The sequence below is a fragment of the Bison bison genome, unplaced genomic scaffold (genome assembly GCF_000754665.1).
Source record: "Bison bison bison isolate TAMUID 2011002044 unplaced genomic scaffold, Bison_UMD1.0 scf7180017864134, whole genome shotgun sequence".
NCBI classification, from domain to species: Eukaryota; Metazoa; Chordata; class Mammalia; order Artiodactyla; family Bovidae; genus Bison; species Bison bison.
The window spans coordinates 3,378,515-3,392,978 of NW_011494706.1; the positions used below are offsets into that span (position 1 = coordinate 3,378,515).

General features: G+C 41.8%; 1 protein-coding gene across 1 annotated transcript in view; it reads left to right on the forward strand.

The window, feature by feature from the left end:
• SLC25A13 (solute carrier family 25 (aspartate/glutamate carrier), member 13) overlaps nt 1-14,464 on the forward strand; it is a 232,099-nt gene that overhangs the window by 113,354 nt on the left and 104,281 nt on the right. Inside the window, exon 5 of the mRNA XM_010839742.1 lies at nt 8,095-8,234. Within this exon, the coding sequence (XP_010838044.1) occupies nt 8,095-8,234 (140 nt within the window). The remainder of the gene's footprint in view (nt 1-8,094; nt 8,235-14,464) is intronic.

Here is a 14,464-nt window from a genome sequence, read left to right on the forward strand (position 1 = left end):
GATATTATGGGAACTCTAGATCTTCCAAACATAGTTTGTTTGGCCCATATTGCAATAACAATGATTATACTTTAAGAGATAAGCATTCTAATTTGTTTTTACTTTCAGAAGGAGTGACTGAGCTGAGAAAACTATGACTTTAAATGTCCAAAATATAGATCTAATATTTAGATATTTATATTTCAATTATAATTCACTTCACTTCTGATTTCATTTATATTTCACTTCTAATTTAGTTTTGCTTCTTTGCCTATATGGGCTCAACCTGGGGGTAAGATTTTTAAGACCTTGTACTTTGGGGAGAGACCACCTAGTTTTTTTAAGTTAGTAATGAATCTGCCAAGTAATGCTATTTGAAAGCCATTAGCTGGTATGTTATGAATTACAGTCATCTGTATGTATGTATATATGTATTTATTTCACTGAACCAAATAAGAAACCAAAAAGCATAAAATATTTTCCCTTTTCCTTTCCAGAACTACAAGTTAGGATGATAGGTTTAGAAAGCTCAAATGGTAAAGGTTTAATGAGAGGAATGCTCCTAAGATAGCCTGCTAGAGTCTTTCAAGGTAAAGCTCATGGAATTTTCCATGAAAGCAAGAGAACAGAGCAGAATTTGAAAATCATTTTGGTTTTTAGTTTCTCATTTTCTAGCTATATGATGGAAGGGGTACCATTACCTCTCAGTGCCTCATCAAGGCATGGGGAAATCTTAATCAAATGTTAAATGAAAAACTGATTTGAGTCTCCTAAAAGAAGAAAAGGATATTAACCAGGGATGATATTACAGTGTCTTCCAAAGTGAGGAAGGAATTTCAGAACTCAGTGTGACCCTTGGGCTTTTCAGTATTCCTATTCATAAATGCACAGGAAAATGTCAAGGCCAAGAAAACCAATACCCCAGAGTGACTTATTGGAACAGGATGAACTATTCAAATACTTAGGTATCTATAAAATATTTTCAGAGAAAAAGTGTGAGTTTTCCCAACTGACAAGATTTAATACTTTAATTTCTTAAGAGTTGATTAGCTTTGAAAATGACTATAGAAACCTTGCTACTTTTCCTTTGTCCACAGTCCTTCTTCCCTCTCGCACGTATCATTTGGTTTGTTTAACTAGAATTTGGTAATCTTACAATATTTTAGTACACAAACCTCTGTTAGGTAAGTTTGGAGAGTGAAAAAGAAATTTTGTAGAGATTGTACCAAATAATAAAAAACTCCAGGTCTTTTTTCTTTTTTTCCTGCAGCACTCCATGACCAACTGCTCTTCCCATAGTGACCTTTTCTTCACCACAAATGTTGCATCAAATTCTTAGGATTTGAAAAATAATACCTGCTGCTGGCAAGTGATGCCAGCATCTATCAAGTGCCTCAGCCAGGATCTGTCCTGTCTCAGTGACACTAGCTGGCTTTGATCCTCAGTATTCCGATTAGACCCTTAATTCACTTCAAAAGAAAGGAACCCTTCTTCATGCTGTTGCTCTTCACTGAGAAACTCCCTCACAGATTCATCTGAATAAATCCTCCACAACTTTCAGGACCCAGATCAAGTTTTATCTTCTCCAGGAAGCCTTTTCTGTCCTACTTTGTAAATGCATCCGTCCTTAAACTTGTGTTTCCTTGCTGCAAGGAACCCTGGCCCTTTAGCCCTTAATTCAGCATGGTGTTTGGATGTGCTGTTCACTTATTTCTCGTGGATTGGCCTTGGAGTCAGCACTGTGTCTTCTCCGGCCCTCCTCCACCCCGCAGGACCTGGCACAGCGCTCCCACCTGGGCGGGCTGGCTGACGGCTGGCAGTCTTAAAGTGGCCAGTATGTTAGAACAGAGGAGAACTGAAGATGGACACCGTTCTCAGGCCCGTGTAGTTTGGACACTGTCCAGCTCCAGGCAACACGGGCCACAAAAGCCAGGATGTGAATGTTGTTCACCGGGTTGTACGACCTGCCTCTCTCCGGGGTCTCCAAGTGGTCGATGTGTACACTGACTGCCTTACATTAGCTCTTCCGAAAAATCTTTCCTACCTCTTTCCTTTCATATCTTTGGTCTGTTTTAGTCTGGGGTTTTAAACCCTTCTATAGCCCGTTAGGACAATGTTTTTCAAAATGAGGTTCTGGACCCTTAAATTAGAAAAACACGGTGGTGGTTCACTCACTAAGTCATGTCTGACTCTTTGCGACCCCAGGGACTGTAGCCTGCCAGACTCCTCTGTCCATGGAATTTCCCAAGCAAGAATACTGGGTTGCCATTTCCTTCTCCAGAGGACCTTCCTGACCCAGGTATCAAACCCAGGGTCTGTATTGTAGGCAGATTCTTTACTGCTGAGCTACTAGGGAAGTCCTAGAAGAATGTAGGATGTTAATTAAAATGCAGCTTCTTTAGTCCACTTGTATCAGCCTAGGCGAGGGGCTGAAGACTTCTGTAAGCAAGACTGATAATTCTTATGTGTGTGTGTGGGGGGGTCAATCCCCACCCATGTCCAACTCATTGAGTCCCCATGGACTGTAGCCCGCCAGGCCCTTCTGTCCATGAGCTTATCCAGGCAAGAATACTGGAGTGGGTTGCCGTTTCCTTCTGTAGCAGATCTTCCTAGACCAGGGATTGAACCCACACCTCCTGCATTGGCAGACAGATTCTTTACCACTGAGCCACCAGGGAAGCCCGGTTAGATCCTTATGCACTTCACTAAAATCTTAGGATATGATTGATGAAGTGACTTCAGTAGGGTGGAAACTGTAGTGCCTCAAAAGGTTAATATCACTGTCCTCAACCTGTTACACTGTTATAAACCTTTTCTTCTTCAGTTAAATTCAGCCACAACTTAGTGAGTATTTATTTGCTCTATGCCCACCATGGTGCAGGTGTGGGGGAGAACCAGATGGGAAAAATATAGTCTTTATTATTAATTTATGTCAGTTCAGTTGCTCAGTCGTGTTCGACTCTTTGTGACCCCATGAACCTTAGCACACCAAGCCTCCCTGTCCATCACCAACTGCCGGAGTCTACCCAAACCCATGTCCATTGAGTCAGTGATGCCATCCAACCATCTCATCCTCTGTCATCCCCTTCTTCTCCCACCTTCAGTCTTACCCAGCATCAGGGTCTTTGCAAATGAGTCAGCTCTTTGCATCAGGTGGCCAAAATATTGGAGTTTCAGCTTCAGCATCAGTCTTTCCAATGAACACCCAGGACTGATCTCCTTTAGGATGTACTGGTTGAATCTCCTTGCAGTCCAAGGGACTCTCAAGAGTCTTCTCCAACACCACAGTTCAAAAGTATCAATTCTTTGGCACTTAGCTTTCTTTATAGTCCAACTCTCACATCCATACATGACCACTGGAAAAACCATAGCCTTGACTAGACAGACCTTTGTTGGCAAAGTAATGTCTTTGCTTTTTTAATATGCTGTCTAGGTGGGTCATAACTTTCCTTCCAAGGAGTAAGCATCTTTTAATTTCATGGCTGCAGTCACCATCTGCAGTGATTTTGGAGCCCCCAAAAATAAAGTCAGCCACTGTTTCCACTGTTTCCACATCTGTTTGCCATGAAGTGATGGGACCAGATGCCATGATCTTAGTTTTCTGAATGTTGAGCTTTAAGCCAATTTTTTCACTCTCCTCTATGTAGAAAGGTGTTAATAATCTATGTAGAAAGAAAAGATAGATGACAAATGTATATTCACACAGCCTAACTGCATACTTATGCATATTATATAGACCTATCTTTTTGAAAACACATCAGTAGTTCAGATCTGTAGGATAGACAGTCTGTAGAGATAACATGTCTCAGAGATTACATTTAGCTCTAAACTTCAGGGGGATGAGATTTCAGTTCTTCAGTCAGACATTTGCATAAGAGAGACAGACTCCCACAGAATAGTGGAGAAAGCTCTGTACTTCGGGTTCAGAGTTCACAGTTTTGAATTCAAGTCAGAGCTCTAGTAAGCAGTAAATGATAGTTACTTATAGGAAAAATAAGATTGTTGGTTAGAGTGAGATGCATTTTATTTATTTTAATTAATTTTTTAATTGAAGGTTAATTGCTTTACAGAATTTTGTTTTCTGTCAAACATCAACATGAATCAGCCATAGGTGTACATATGTATGGAGAGAGTAACATGGAAACTTCACATTACCCTATGTAAAATAGACAGCCAATGGGAATTTGCTGTAAGTCTCAGGGAACTCAAACAGGGGCTCTGTATCAACCTAGAGGGGTGGGATGGGGAAGGAGATGGGAGGGCGGTTCAAAAGGGAGGGGACATATGAGATGCATTTTAAACTAAGTTTTGAGTAACCTAAATTTATTTAATTTATACTTGTATAGCATATAAATATTAAAATGGATTTTAAAAAATGCCTTAGCTTTATATGCCAATGTCAGGTTAATATCTTCTGTTACTTTTTTTTTGTATTAACATATTTAATTTGCATGTGTTTAACCTAAAACACATTTTTGCTACATTTAATTGATTTGACTATCCAGCTGATACACCCTTTTTTATAACATGTCTGCTTTTGTAAATGTCTCTCATCTTGCTCATGCTGGCAGAAGATATGGAGGATGATTTTCCTCATCACTGCCAGGAAGTTCCTGTTGCTCTTTGTAATAGTTTGCTGGGGTTGCCGTAAAAAAGTGCCACAGGCTGGGTGGCTTAAACAACTGAAATTAATTTCTTACACTTCTAGAGGCAAGAGTTCAAGGTCACGGTGTTGGCATGATGGGTGTCTTTTGAGGCCTCTCTCCTTGTAAATGATAGTCCTCTCCTTGTGTCTTCCTCTGCGTGGTCTTCCTCTGCATGTCCGTGTCCTAACCTGTTCTTCTTAATAAGGATGGAAGTCATATTATATTACGCCACCACCTCATTTTCCTGGTGGCTCAGATGGTAAAGAATCTGTCTGCAGTGCAGGTGACCTGGATTTGACCCCTGGGTCAGAAAGATCCCCTGGAGAAGGGAATGGCTACCAACTCCAGTTTTCTTGCCTGGAGACTCCCATGGACAGAGAGCCTATGAGCTACATACAGTGCACGGGTCACAAAGTAGTCACTTTTAAGGTTCTAGGGGCTGTGACTTCAACAATACAAAAACAGCACAGCACACAGATCTCATGTCCTGTCAGCCCTGAAGTCTTCTGTTGCTGCTGCTGCTGCTAAGTTGCTTCAGTCGTGTCCAACTCTGTGAGACCTAATGGACGGCAGCCCACCAGGCTCCCCTGTCCCTGGGATTCTCCAGGCAAGAACACTGGAGTGGGTTGCCACTTCCTTCTCCAATGCATGAAAGTGAAAAGTGAAAGTGAAGTCGCTGAGTCATGTCCGACTCCTAGCGACCCCGTGGACTGCAGCCTACCAGGCTCCTCTGTCCATGGGATTTTCCAGGCAAGAGTACTGGAGTGGGGTGCCATTGAAGTCTTCTGTTACGGCACACAAAACTCTCATCATGAGCTTGGCTTTTCAGCTGTATCACTAACCTCCTCAAGGTCTGCAGTGCTGGACTTTTTGTTCTCCAGAGACATCATTTCTTTATGGCTTTTACTCATTTTCCATCCGCCCATGATTCCAGTTAACATCTTTCATTACTTCCTATAGGACATTGAGGGAGAGATCAAGAAAAGGAAGGACCTCATTTTTGATAGTTATCCTATGATTATTTCATTGACCATTATTTTATCAAAATGGTTGGCAGAAAGGACTCTACTTCTCCGGCTTGGCAGAAAAGTGGTTAAAAAGTCATTTTTGTTTGTATATTTCTCTAAAATTTTATTATTGTATGTAAACATTTTTTATAGATTAACAATGTAGATTAAAAGATTTTAATAGATTTTATAGATTAAAAGGTTTCTTTCTTTTGGTCACATCAAAGACGCTTGCTCCTTGGAAGAAAAGCTATGACCAACCTAGACAGCATATTAAAAAGCAGAGACATTACTTTGCTGACAAAGGTCTGTCTAGTCAAAGCTATAGTTTTTTCAGTAGTTATGTATGGATGTGAGAGTTGGACCATAAAGAAAGCTGAGCACCAAAGAATTGCTGCTTTTGAACTGTGGTGTTGGAGAAGACTCTTGAGAGTCCCTTGGACTGCAAGGAGATCCAACCAGTCCATCCTAAAGGAAATCAGTCCTGAGTGTTCATTCGAAGGACTCATGCTGAAGCTGAAGCTTCAATACTTTGGCCACCTGATGTGAAGAACTGACTCATTTGAAAAGACAGTGATGCGAAGAACTGACTCATTTGAAAAGACGCTGATGCTGGGAAAGATTGAAGACAGGAGGAGAAGGGGATGACAGAGGATGAGATGGATGGATGGCATCATTGACTCGATGGATATGAGTTTGAGCAAACTCCGGGAGGTGGTGATGGACAGGGAAGCCTGGCACGCTGTAGTCCATGGGGTCACAAAGAGTCGGACACGGCTGAGCTACTGACCTGAACTGACTGAATGTAGGCTCTGCCTGGACAAGGGATCATACCCATGTCTTTGCACTGGCAGGCAGATGCTTTACCACTGAGCCACCAGTGGCCCAGTTCTTAAATCTCAATTCTAGTTTCACTTCATTTTCTTATGTCCTGGCTCGCTCTCTTTTCCTCTGTCTCTCTCTCTTTTTTTCTTCCTAGAGAAACGGAATAAATGCAAAGAAATTGAGGGTTACATTTAAAAAGTTTTTATTTTATTGTCCTCATCAGGGCCAGCCTGAGGTTTTCTGCCATCTTTTATAAAATTCATGCCCGGCATAATTCTGATTTTTACTGCTTCCTGCATGCAAATACACAGCCAATCTTATGCTGATGGCAGCACTAGTGTGTCTTCATGGCAAGACTTACAACTCTCTGGAAACTTTAAAAGCATGGAATAAAAACTTGTGGGTGTAAGGGGGGTTGGAAGTAGGAAATTTGGGGGAATCAGTGGAAATACATGCCAAAGTTTTTGGCACCCTTTAGAGAACTAAAGAATTTACTTCTTTTTTTCTTTTTTAAAATCTTTGCAAAGGGGAAGAAAAACAAGGTAGCAGGCACAGTTTGCTCATAAAAGTGAGCAGGTTTGGTAGATACATTTAAAGATGTGAAGGCCAGGACAAATCCAGTTATGTAATTTGTGTCCCTGTACCCTCCAAGCATACACTCTGGTTGGAAGGTGGGGAGACTAGTAAATAAAATCATGAAGCTTTAGAAAAGTAGAGTTTTGTTTTTTTTTTTTGTATCATTTTTTCTGTTCTCTGCCAGTCTTCTTACAGTTTTGTCTTTAAGTTTTTTTATTTATAAGTATTAGTTGCTCAGTTTTGTTTAATTCTTTGCTACCCCCATGGATTGTAGCCCACCAGGCTCTTCTGTCCATGGAATTCTCCAGGCAAAAATATTGGAGTAGGTTGCCATTTCCTTCTCCCGACCCAGGGATGGAACCTGGGTCTCCTGCATTGCAGGCAGATTCTTTATGGTCTGAGCTACTGGGGAAATCCCATAGTAGAGGCTAAAAAGAGGGTCAGTATGTGTCAAGTCAGAGTGTTCAGGGTAAAGTTAAAGGATTGGACTGTTGGCTCTTTTTCCCTTTGCCTGCAAGTGTGGCCTGCTGAACAGTGGAAGGTTTTAAAACTCTTTCAAGTCTTAGTGCTGTTGAATATATGCTTAAAGGTTTATATCTGACTTCCAAGTCCTCAAAAACATTTTAACGGCTTGATAAGGAGGGCTATATTTAAGAGTTGTATCGTGTTCTCAGTGTTTCTTTATGAATATGTGTGCTTCTTGCCACTGAAGACTGATTTATATTTTCTGTGCCTAGAGAATAATATTTGTTAAAATAAAACAGATGATGATACAAGATTTAGCTGATTGATGCTGGCCTGCTGCTGCCTGTAGGCCTTTTTGTGTGTGTGTGACTTCTTGATTTTTTTTGTTTTATTGGATGGGATTATTTACTTCTAGTCTGTTAGACTCCTGCATCTATTTCTGCCATGACTTTAAAATCTGTGTTTTTAAAGTGGAGTTCCTTTTTATATGAAAAACATAGCAATATGCATTTAATAACAGGTTTTAGAAGGAGGTACCTGATTTGCTTTGTTTTAATCTGGTTTGTTGTAATCAACCTTTCTTTTTCTTTCTTCAGAGGATGTTAAGCAAGTTTTTGGACAGACCACAATTCATCAACATATTCCATTTAACTGGGATTCAGAATTTGTGCAACTACACTTTGGAAAAGAAAGAAAAAGACACCTGACATATGCAGAATTCACTCAGTTTTTACTGGTGAGTCCAGCTCTTGTAAAAGGTTAAAAAGAATGGATGAATAAATAAAACTAGGATCCCAATCCGAATTTGCTAACCCTGGCCAAACCATCCTATTTGGAAGTATTTCTTCATTAGTATGTAGAAACTATAGGGTTAAACAGGCTCTGACACAGCCTGGAACCATTTCATGCTTAAATGGAATACACTCGGAGGACCCCGGAAATTAAGTGATCTACTGAAAGGTTATATAAATCAGGAGGGGCGAGTTGGAACCTGAACTCTGGGCTTATGACTGGTTCCACTACTGTGTCCGTGCTAAGTCACTCTGTTGTGTCTCTTTGTGACCCTATGGACCGTAGCTCGCCAGGCTCCTCTGTCCGTGGAATTTTCCAGGTAAGAATACTGGAGTGGGTTGCTATTTCCTACTCCAGGGGATCTTCCCCACCCAGGGATTGAACGCGCATCTGTTACCTCTGCATTGGCAGGCGAGTTTGACTTCTTGGCTTATGACTGGTTCCACTACTACTTACTAATAATTTTGTTATCCCTTTAGAAATGGACAGATGTTGTCATCAGCATCTAACTGTAGAATTATTTGCGTTTTATAGACAAGACATTGGATCTAAAACTTGACTGCATATTGGAATCACCTGGGGAGTTTTAAAAACTATTATTGTTTTGGTCCCCCACCTCTAGAGATTAGATTCTGTGAGTCAGGTGTGTGTTTGTATCTGGGGTGAAGGGCAGAGAGGGCTTGCTTGGCACTTGGAGTCTTTTGAGGCATTTCTGTTGTGCGGCTAAGTGCGAGAAACACTGTTCAGGGCACATGCTATCCATAGCTGGCGTTCAGCTCTGCGGGATTGTCTGCATTTCTGGCATGCCCCTCAGTCCAGTCCCTCCTGCCTCCGCTCTTCACTTCCCCCTTTGGGGTGCTTTCAATGGGCCATTGATGATGCCAACAGAAGACTCATAACACCATTGAGTTTTCCTCCCAAAGCATAAGATGGTGTTAATTCTGATAGAGATCAATATCTGTATAATATGTAGGTCTATGTGATAAACCACTCTTTCAGATTTTTATGCATTTGTTTCCCTAACAATTTGATTTTATTTATATATTAGTAAATATTGACATAACGTTTAAAAGACTTGTTTAAAAGAATTGGTTTGCTGTGTTTTAATTCCGGGTCCTCAGGAAAAATTTGCTAAGGAGATCATCTTTTTCTTTTTTTAATTGAAGTGTAGTTAAGGTACAGTGCTACGTAAGTTGTAGGTGTGCTGTATACATGGTTTGACATTTGGATACATTAGGAAGTGGCCACCATGATACGTCTAGTAACATGTAGTTACATGTGGTAACAAAGTTATTACAGTGTTGACCATAACCCTCATGTTGTATATGGCATTGTCATGGCTTATTGGTTTATTTTTACTGGAGGTTTTCAGCTCCCTTACTTTTCATCACCTTTTCATCCCACCCGCCGCCCCATCCACCTCCTCAAGCCACCTTCTCTTCTGTTATTAGTAACATTAGCAGTGGGTATGGCAGTGGGTTCGTGATGCCTGTTTCCTGTATTCCTGAGACCTTGCCGGAACCCTGAGGAGTGGTTAGAAGCACAGCTGCTGGGTGAAGGGGGAGGGCCCGAGGGCGCATGCGTGCTGTGCCATGTAACCACTCAGTCAGCATTTTGTGGGCTCCATTCTTAGGCACCAGCATTTATAACTGGCTGATTTTCCTGGGTGCTTTCTCTTTGTGACTTTCATGTGCATCATTATGATATATGGAATTTGTTACACTTTTTAGTTTGCTTTTATTTTCCTGGCCTCTGAAAATGTAAAACAAGATTTATTAAATACATGCCTTTGTATTTTTTAAAAAAAACATGTTAATATCTATGAATTCCTGGTTGCAGTTCTGTGTAAACATAAACCTGCTTATGTAACTCAGGTGGAGATGGCCTGTGAGTTGTTAGGTTTGTGCTGTTGTTTACGCAAGACGTCATGCGCAGTAGGAGGTGGGGTTCGTTTTGATGAGGAATAATTGCGATAATGCTATTGAGACAAATGCCTTCCATTGACTTTATGGAATACAGCCTAATTAACTTTTAGGCTTAATGGGATGTTAGCAATAGTAAGGATGATCACCTGTCCCTTTAAGCAAGTATCAATTACGTGGACTCATGAGTCAGCTATAAGCCATGCAGATTTTTCTGGGCCTTCCTCGAGATACGGACGAGCCAGAGTCAAAGATGAGAGATGACTCAGGGGTTACTGACCAGGTTTGCAGCTGCAGCTTGCAGGCATTCGCTCGTATCTGACTCCATTCTCTATGTAATGGTGAATGCGCTCATCCCTCGGTGTCCTTCATGGGATGCTTTTGACTTCATAGTGAGATTACAAGTGCTAAACTTTGACAAGGTTAAGATGGTTTAGGTAGATAATTCGGGCCTTCTTTTGTGTTCCACTCCAGGCCCAGATTTCAAAGAATTAATGTGTGTGTCATGACAGACTTCATATAAATGCCACTGCATTACCAGTTTAGACGTCTGCCACTGGGTCTCTCTCCCACTGCCCCCGCTCAGACGCTTCCTTTGAAGTCTTTTCTGAATGACCTCAACTTTAAATACTTTGATTGTCCTTTTGGACTGTTTTCTGGATTAAGGGAACTCCTTAAAATGTAAGTGACCTTTAGGGCTCTTGCTGTGTTAAGCATGATTCCTGCCTTTCTGCTCTGGGGCAGGTCATAGAAACACAAGCACCAGCTCCCTGGCTGGTGCCCAGGTCTTGAAAGAACTGCCACCATGCATGTCCCTGCTGTCACCTGAGGAGGAAGAGGAGCAACTGTGGGGTCCGCTGAGAAGCGCTTGTGGCTTCAAGGAGCCTGGAGGTCCTAGATGGTAGCTTGGATTGGTTTCAGCTAACTCAGCCTCACGCTCTGGTGTGTGATCTGTGCTCATATAAGTGCTCGTGTTTGTGCCCAATGGACAGTGCTGTTCTTTGCGAGGGCAGTTACTTTCCCCCTTCATTTAAAAAATATTTTAGCACGCGGGAGCGGGTGTGCATTTGTCACAGGCTGCCATGTGGCTGTGAGGACTCCTTGTGTTCACGGGCTCATCCGGGCATTGTCTGAGGTGGCGCTGGTCACGGGCTTGGGTTGAATGCTGAGCTGGCATGTTGTTTTCTGGCATAAAGGGGTCAATCAGTTTGAGAAACTTTGAACTAAATTTGCCTTGTTTGTTCAGTTCCATTGCACAGTTGTGTCCAACTCTTTGAGACCCCATGGACTGCAGCACGCTAGGCTTCCCATCACCAGCTCCCGGAGCTTGCTCAAACTCATGGATGCTGAGGCCATCCAACTATCTCATCCTCTGTCATCCCCTTCTCCTCCTGCCTTCAATCTTTTTTTGTATCATTTAGATACAAAGTACAAAACCTCATTTCTACTTTGTATCTAAATGATACCATTGAAGCAAGTGGCAGAGATGCAAAGCCTCCTGCCTAGTCTTGTTCCTCAAGACAGGGAAGGATTTCAGAAGGAAGCGTGGCTACAGCCCTGTTACCCCATCCTTGAGACTGTTGCCTCCACTGCTGCTGGTTTTTTATGCCTGGTTCTATCATCTCTAGTTAACTGCATGAGTGATGGTGTGTGTGTGTGAATGTGAGTATAGTTTTATGTATTTATTTTTTGCTGCACTGGGTCTTCATTGTTGCGTGGGCTTTCTCTAGTTGCAATGAGTGGGGACTCCTGTCTAGTTGCAGCGTGCCGGCTTCTCACTGCTGTGGTTTCTCTTGTTGTGGAGCACCAGCTCAAGGTGTGCAGGCTTCGGTAAATGTGGCACATGGGCTTAGTTGCTCCATGGCATGTGGGATCTTCCCAGCCCAGGGATTGAACCTGTGTCCCCTGCATTGTAAAGTGGATTCCTAACCACTGGAACACCAGGGAAGCCCGTGAATATAGTTTTGTTTATGGGTATATATGTGTGGATTTTAGAATAGTCTATATGCATTTCCAACATCTCTTTCCTCTCAGCTCTTAGGGCAAAGCTGTAATTTTATGATTATGAGTTGAAAAATGGATTTTTAATATACTGAAAGCAGTATATTTAGAAAACAGTTCAGAGGAATTTTTGTATCCTGTACCTGATGGAACTCCTGTTCATAAATGATATTAGCATAGAATATCTTGTTTGGAAGTATTTCTGTGATTGTTACTTGCATGGAGCAATCCACCCAACTCAAGAAATATTTGCTGGGGATGTAGGATTTGTCAAGAGGCTTTGTGCAAAAGACTCAGAGGTGCAGAGGGAATGACAACTTTCGAGACACAGTGTACAAATCTGGGCGTCATTCCTGTGTTTTTCTGCTCTACAGCTTAAAAGGCACAACTGCAAACAGATATACAGTGTATACCCTATGAAGGTGCTCTTTTATAACAAATTGAAGGTTTGTAGCATAAACCCTTAAGGCAGGTGTCAATTCGAAACCAATAGTTTCAGAGTCTGGTTACAACACCTGTCCAAAGTACAAAATTAAAAGTCCAGATACCCGTATAAGGTAGTTAACAGCCTCATGTTACAGATGAGGAGACTAAGGCCTTTACGTTAGTCTCTTAGCAGTATCTCATGTGTGATTGAGCATCTTTTCATGTGCCTGTTGCCACTTGTATATTTTCTTTGGAGACGTATCTGCTGAAATCCATTACTGTGAGCACAGAGTGAAAGGAAGGCCCTTAAGCTTCTCTGCCAGATAATTCTGTAGAGTTGGCAGTGAGAGTCACTCAAAAAAAAAAAAAAAGGAATACTAGTAACAATCTTTGTAATTTATGAAGTGCTTTTGAAAATATTCTGTTTCTGATAATAGCATCCCCAATATCCTGAGAGGTAATGATCATTCTTCCCTATTATATGCAAAAGAATAAACAGACTCTAAGGTAAAATTTTGCATTTTCAGATAGTTATTTTTTTGGGAAATGCTCATGGCTTTCATTAGGTTCCCAAAGGAATATCCCAAAAGAGTGCAGAACAACTGTTCTGGAGCTTAACTTCTTCCATAAGATCACAGATGTGTGAGGAATCAAACAATATGGTGCCAGGACCACTTAGGCTCCACTGCACTGTCTCCAGGGCTGTGGCTATGAAGTCAGTTTCTGTTCCTGGAGGGGCCATGTCTCCTAATGGGGATGTACAGTCACGCATTATTGGACATTCAGAATTCTTGATCCCTGCCCGTGAATTGCCAGATATGATGATAAAACCATAGTAGGGTGCGTGTTACTGTTGTTTCCAGTTACTTTTTTCTTTTCTTGGCCTCACTGCACAGCTTGTGGGATCTTCGTTTCCCGACCAGGGATTGAACCTGGGTCCTAGCCATGAAAGCACAAAGTCCTACCCTCTGGACTGCCATGGAATTCCCCTCCAGTTAGTTTTTGATAGTGTTTTATAATCATGTGTATATATTTAATATCAATAACCTCAGATATGCAGATGACACCACCTTTATGGCAGAAAGTGAAGAAGAAGTAAAGAGCCTCTTGATGAAAGTGAAAGAGAAGAGTGAAAAAGTTGGCTTAAGGTTCAACATTCAGAAAACTAAGATCACGGCAGCCAGTCCCATCACTTCCTGGCAAATAGATGGGGAAACAGTGGAAACAGTGGCTGACTTTATTTTTTAGGGCTCCAAAATCACCGCAGATGGTGATTGCAGCCATGAAATTAAAAGATGCTTACTCTTTGGAAGGAAAGTTATGACCAAGCTAGACAGCATATTAAGAAGCAGAGACATTACTTTGGCAACAAAGGTCCATCTAGTTAAGGCTATGGTTTTTCCAGTGGTCATGTATGGATGTGAAAGTTAGATTGTGAAGAAAGCTGAGCACTGAAGAATTGATGCTTTTGAGCTGTGGTGTTGGAGAATACTCTTGAGAGTCCCTTGGACTGCAAGGAGATCCAACCAGTACATCCTAAAGGAGATCAGTCCTGGGTGTTCATTGGAAGGACTGATGTTGAAGCTGAAACTCCAATACTTTGGCCACCTGATGCGAAGAGCTGACTCATTTGAAAAGACCCCGATGCTGGGAAAGCTTGAGGGCAGGAGGAGAAGGGGACGACAGAGGATGAGATGGTTGGATGGCATCACCGACTTGATGGACATGAGTTTGGGTAGACTCTGGCAGTTGGTGATGAACAGGGAGGCCTGGCGTGCTGCGGTTCATGGGGTTGCAAAGAGTCAGTAACTGAACTGAATTACAA